Source organism: Crotalus tigris, unplaced genomic scaffold (assembly GCF_016545835.1).
Source record: "Crotalus tigris isolate CLP2741 ecotype Arizona unplaced genomic scaffold, ASM1654583v1 scf7180000018030.5226217, whole genome shotgun sequence".
Classification (NCBI taxonomy): Eukaryota; Metazoa; Chordata; class Lepidosauria; order Squamata; family Viperidae; genus Crotalus; species Crotalus tigris.
The window spans coordinates 2,798,245-2,804,438 of NW_024096786.1; the positions used below are offsets into that span (position 1 = coordinate 2,798,245).

Consider the following 6,194-nt stretch of genomic DNA (forward strand, 5'->3'; position numbering starts at 1 on the left):
GGGGAAAAAATGGCGGACAGCCTTGTTTGGCGACCCCCATGAAATGGTCGTTCGACCCCAAATGGGGTCCCGACCCATAGGTTGAGAACCACTGTGCTAAGAGAAACAATATTTCTTACTAGGAAGCAATGCCTGGCTTTAGGCCTTTTTTAAGGTTTAAGATATGAAGCAAGGCATTATCTTCTGCGGTTTCTCAACTTACTCGCCGGGGGGGGGGAGGAAGGTGAATATACCAAGCAAAGGAAAGAGCCAGACAATGCAGATGAAACAAGCTCCTCCATCTTGCTGTGAAACTGCATCTTTCTTTCTAATATTAATGAGGAGAAGCTTTGAAAACTGAGTGTGAACCATGGAAAGATATGATGCTTGCTAACAATGACCCAGCACATCTGCCCAAAAAGATGCAACGTACAATTCTTTTTTCCTGAGTCAACTCCTAAATAGCAGACATGAACATAGTGATCTTACCAGATGTCTCGAATGATTGATTGAACAGGATTTTTAAATTTAGGTCAAGGGCTACAGATTGCCTTAAGTTAGAGAAGGTACTTTTTCTTGTCTCCCCATCCCTAGCCTAAAATCTGACTGGGTCAATTTAGTCCATGGTGCTGTTTAGTGTTATACATGCAGGCATCCCTGCCAACTCACTCCTACTTTCTAGAGGCTGCATATGGAAAAGGCAGTGAATTAATTTTATGACTTACTTACATTCTAAGTGGCAATGAGGTGAGGAACTAGTCCAACCTGTCATATTAGCCAGTGAGAAAAGACTAGAATAAGATCAGCTCTGACATGTCACATGACGCGGCGAGTTTGACACCCGTGATCTAACTCAACCTCTGATTGTTGCAGGAGCCACTTCAGCATCAAGACTGTGGCAAAAGGATACTTCACATTCTGCTGGCTGACAGCTCATACAATCAGGCAGTGATTCACATAACAACTGCAGCAAGAAAGGTCATAAAATAAGGCAAAAGTCACTTAACAATTGTCTTGCTTAGCAACAGAAATTTTGGGTGTACTTGTGTCTCATATTTTCCTGCCCAAGTTCAGAACTTTTATCATTCTCCCTGCTAAATTCCATCCTATTCATTTCAGCTCACTTCTCAAGCTTCTATCTGAAGTATTAGCAACCCACTCAGCTTTGGGCCATCTGCAGACTTTTTAAATACAGGTATCCCTTGATCTACTATCAGTCACTTGGAGACTGATCAAAGTTATAATGAAGCTACCTTAGGGCTAGTTACGACCCGGATTTGAAGTTCTGACAGTAACCCCCCCTCCAATCGTCATATGACCAAACTTCTAGTGCTCGGCAACTGGATCACATTTGTGGCATTTGCAGCATCCTGCAACCATGTGGCTGTGTTTTACAATGGTTTTGCCAAAACCCAGAATTTACTGTTTTCTGCAAAACTGCATCCATAGCGAACCATTGGTTTGCTTAACAATTGCTACGTTTGTTTAATGATGGCAACAAAAAAGATAGCAAACTGTGTTGGTCACAAGATGACTTATGATCATGACTTATGACTTATGACCAGACTCCATTATATAAATCAGGGACTGTCTATATTGCTTCAACATCCCCATCTAGCTACTGATAAAAAATGTTGAACAGCAAAGTCCTCTGGCCCTTCAGAGAGGTATAATCTTCCCTGAAGCTGGAACCATTAATGAGCATTCTTTGGTGTGGTGGTTCACCCAATACGAGCCTATCATCTAGCTTATATTTTAGCATTTTGTGTAAGGGAATATAATTAGCACTCCATCCAAGGCTTTGCTGAGTCCAATTACAATCTGTCTACAGAATTCTCCTAATTTACTATGTTAATAACTCCATCAAAGAAGGAAATAACAACGTGGGATGGTATTACAACAAATACATGCTGGCTCCTATTAACTGTAGCATACTATCAATTGCTCACAAGCACATTGTAATAAGTATTTCTTCCTCCTGTATTGCACAGAGGGATATGGGGCATAATCTAAGTGCAACATTCCTGAAAGGAAGGACTGGTAACCAAGCGTGGGGTAGTGGTGAAGATGTTAGTCCCAGACCCAGGAGACAGAGGTTCAAGTCTAGCTTCAGGCATGGAAAGTCACTGGATGAAGATGGGTTAATAACTCCTTCTCAATCAACCTATCCAGCAGGCTGTTTTGGAAGTATACCATATATGGAAATCTATACCACCACCATGGGTTCCTGGAAGAAAGGCAGGGTACAGAACAAACAATCATGGGAGACAAAACATCCTGCTCATGGTTTAAAAACAGCTGCAGCTGTGGAACATACACTTCTGGGGGCATCTGGGGCCACCTGCCAGTACGGGACAGCAGTGACTATTCAGATTATCTCTTGATAATTTCTCTGGGCCTCTTCTGAGGACATCATATGTCATGTATGTGAAATGAGTGGTTATATAAATGTAATGAATAAATAAATAAATCTGAGGCCACCTGCCAATGCAGGACAGCAGTGACACCTCCTATTATAACTTCTCTGGGTCTCACCATCAGCTCCTTCAAAGAGAAGCCACGAGTAGCAAGCAAAGCAGTTGCTGTTTTTTTCTCCAGGCAGCATTGTCATCTCAGTTTTTTCCTACTGCAATGCCCCGTGAAGTTGTGCAAAAGTCAGAAGTAGAGCTCTTATCTTTTGCACAGCTCTACTTGGTAGAGTAAGCTTTCTCTTTCGCACACTTCCAAATCCCCAAATTCCTAAGCGGTTCTCCTTTGCCTATTTCTTGTCAGCTTGCGCTAAATGAGCTGGGAGCGGAGGAAGAACGGCCGTTCATCGCTTACTGGGGCGCCTTCCCTGTTGCAAAAACGAAAACCAAAAAAGCAGTACGTGAGGGGGTTCCCGTTCCTCTTCTTAGAGGGAAAGAGCCAAGAGAAGGTAATGCGGGGACGCGTCCACGGCCTCGATTCTGCCCCGCGAGCGGGGGCGCGCGCGCGTCATTGGGGACCGCCGAGAAGGAGCGCGTGTTACCTTCCCAGACGGCGTCTCCGGTCTCGAGCCGCCTGAGGAATTTGTACCAAAAGGTATTCGCGGCCTCTTCCTCGGGCAGCGCCACCTCGCCGAGCCACAAGACTGGTTCTTGAGCAGGCAAGGGAGCCAGCGGCCGGCTGGGCTTCATGGTCAGCGCGCGCTTGGGGTCCCATTGACCCAGCTCCGGCCGTGACCCTGACACGCAAAGCACCGTCCCGCCTTCAGCCAGACGGGCGGGAAGAATCACCCCGAAACGAAACAGCATGGGCGTCCTCGGAGCCAGGAGACGGAGAGCAAAGACCCTGGGGGGGGGGGGGGCAGAGAAGAAGGGGGAGGGACGCACTCAGGGAGGTCCCCGTTCCATTGCGGGGTGCCCGTGACGTCACCGGCCGCCGCCACGTTCTATCGAGCGAATAGGGAGGTGATGGACAGGATTGGTCGGTGAAAGCCACGTGATTTGATCGGCAGAGAAATTTCTCAAGTCAGAGCGCTTTCAAAGCCGCGTCTTGTCTTCGGCCTTTAACTCTCCGTTCGATCCCTGAATGATCCGGTTCCGTCGAGTCTGTATGCTCTTAGGAAAGCCGCCGTGTCCTATAGTGAGCTCCGCTCCGCTCCGCCTGCAGGAGGGGAGCAAGGAAAGAAGTGACCCGCGTTTCCCTTTCTCCGCCGACCCCTAGGCAGGAGGGGAGACTCGGAGGACAGTGGGCAGGCAGGAGGAAGAATCGGCGCCGATTTAGGAGAATTTCCTGGGGACTTGTTAACAAAGACCCAACCAGACAGGAGCTGCTTAGATTTGTCGAGATTAATCAAGCGGACCTGGAGATATCCTAAGTAGCTTTCCCACTTCCAAGCAGAATAAATGTCTTGCTGCCAGATACTGAAGCAAGGCTCCCAAATCAAAGGTACAAAAACAGAAATCTCGCGGATCCCAAAGTCCTTCCAAAAGTTGCCGCGCATGTATAAATTTTAATGTAATGGGAGGTTTTTTAAAAAAAAATCCGTGGGAGTAAGCATCTCTATTGTGTTTAAATTGTTATTTAAATATATTTTGCTAAACCCGCCTACCGGTTGAAGGGTACTCCGTCTGTATGACATTTAAAGACCAAGTAAGGCCTATTCCCCCCAAACTTGTACCCACCCGAGGAAGCAATTCAGATCTCAGAATGGAAGTGTTTATTCTCCATAAATGATTACTTTTCTAAGACTGAGATGAAAGGATAAAAATACTATCATTTAGTGTAATAGGTTTCTTATATTCCTCAATTTCAAAACTCATGAGACCTGATGATGGAACCCACCTTACAGTAGGTTTCTTGAAACCCTTCTTCCGGTCTCCTCATATATTACTGGACAACGCATATAATTTCACAGTGTATTCTCAAATAATTTATTAAAACTAGAATGAAGTATGTAGAGATACACAACAAATCTTACTACGAAATCAGGAACTCGTTTTGCAAACCTAATACAATGATGCCATTTGATCAAATGTAGTTTTTCATAATCCCATCTCTTTATAAGATTATATCCAAATAATTATGCACTTTTGCTACTGCACGTTTGCTTGAGAAAAATATATTTATATACTGTATTTCTTGCTAAACACCTGTATTGGATATTATACAATAGTCTTATAGAGGTAAAGGATCCAAAATTAAATGTACGTGATACGTAACATTTATTGGCAAAGAAACACCTTTTGTTATTTGGACAAAGCTTTATTAAATTTGTAAACATCCTTAAGGAAATGCAGAACTGGTTTTGTAAAATAATGAAAATTGCATTAAGATGGCTACTTAGAATTGAATTGTCAAACCCTAACAAAAAATTTTAAGGCCAAAATAATTCCAAGCCAATGTATCAGTAGGTACATTTGACTGAAGTTCTTATTACTTAAAGGAGTTGCCAACTATTACTAAATCTTCATTTATTTCCAAGAAAGATTGTGAATATTGGCTGTTTCAATAAAGTCATAACCCAGGACATTCTATGGTGTAGTGTTTTTTAACCAGAATCTTTTCATGTTACTAGGACTTAAATTATTACATTGTAGCTCACACAGCAGTACAGAAATATGGACAGTTCTAAAGAGTTCACAGGATTGATCAACATATCAAGTCTAAACACTAATTGTTAGAAGATCATATTGCTTTCACTTCTAAAATATCTGTTTTTAAAAATCTCATGATTTTAAAACCTATAGATTATAAACAAACAATTTATGACATATTCTCACAACTGACAAATCATAGGGACTTTAGTAGTAACAGGCAATATTATTAACTATAGTGCTAGTGCTAGAATGAAAAAAATGTATTTAGCAACTAATGCTTTCAAAATACATTTTTTCTTCATAGGTTTTATCTTTTTAATTAATGACATACTGAGCTATAAGAAATGCTAACTCCAGCAATAAAATCATATTTGATGCTTCACCTCAACTATTTAAGAATGGAGATTAAGGAAAAATTTATTTCCCAAATTATAAACAAAAATCATGTACTAAACAAATGTCAAGTGTTTTTATTAGTTATACTAAACATTGCAAAACAGCATTAAGTGAACATTAAAACAAAGTAATGGATTGCCAGTAAGAAAAACAGCTGTATATGTGAAGTTGTAAAGGCAATTCAAATGGAACAAACTAGGAAAGGTTTCAGTGACTTTAATATGGAAAGTATACTATTGTAGAGGAAATTAAGTATTGACAAACTACTACTTTGGAAAACTGCACAGCAGTGTAAAATTGTATTTAATTGTATTCCTGCTTGCGAGAATATTTTAATATTTATTTATTCTTTACAGCAATAATGTTTAATAACTCAGGAATAAAACAAGAAACAGTATTGGAATTTGAAGGCAGAAATGCAAGTAGTATTAAGAATGAACTGTTCAAAATGCTTAATGTAAACAAATAAACTAAGCATTCATTATAGGTTAATCCACATTTCTTTAGAAGCCAAGAGATTTCTTGAATACTGCATGAAGCCTTTACAATTACAATATACGTACTCCTTACATAAGGGCTGGGGTATATTTTGCCCATCTGTTCTTGAGGAAAAGGTAGAATGGTTTATGTATTGGTAAAATATGTGATGAACAATAATATATGCATAAACAGCTTCCAACACCTGTAGAATGAATATTCTTGGTTGTTTTAGGTTCATAGTACTTTTGCAAATGAAATCTCTATACGTGTCAGGGT

At 41.1% G+C, this 6,194-nt stretch overlaps 1 protein-coding gene across 2 annotated transcripts in view; it reads right to left on the reverse strand.

Annotated features, from left to right (window-relative positions):
- The window catches only part of EPM2A (EPM2A glucan phosphatase, laforin), a 46,221-nt gene extending 40,879 nt beyond the window's left edge, over positions 1-5,342 (reverse strand). For both annotated transcript variants that reach the window (XM_039346850.1, XM_039346849.1), the window contains exon 1: positions 2,990-5,342. In XM_039346850.1, the coding sequence (XP_039202784.1) occupies positions 2,990-3,162 (173 nt within the window). In that variant the 5' untranslated portion in view covers positions 3,163-5,342. The remainder of the gene's footprint in view (positions 1-2,989) is intronic.
- Positions 5,343-6,194: the final 852 nt, after the last annotated feature.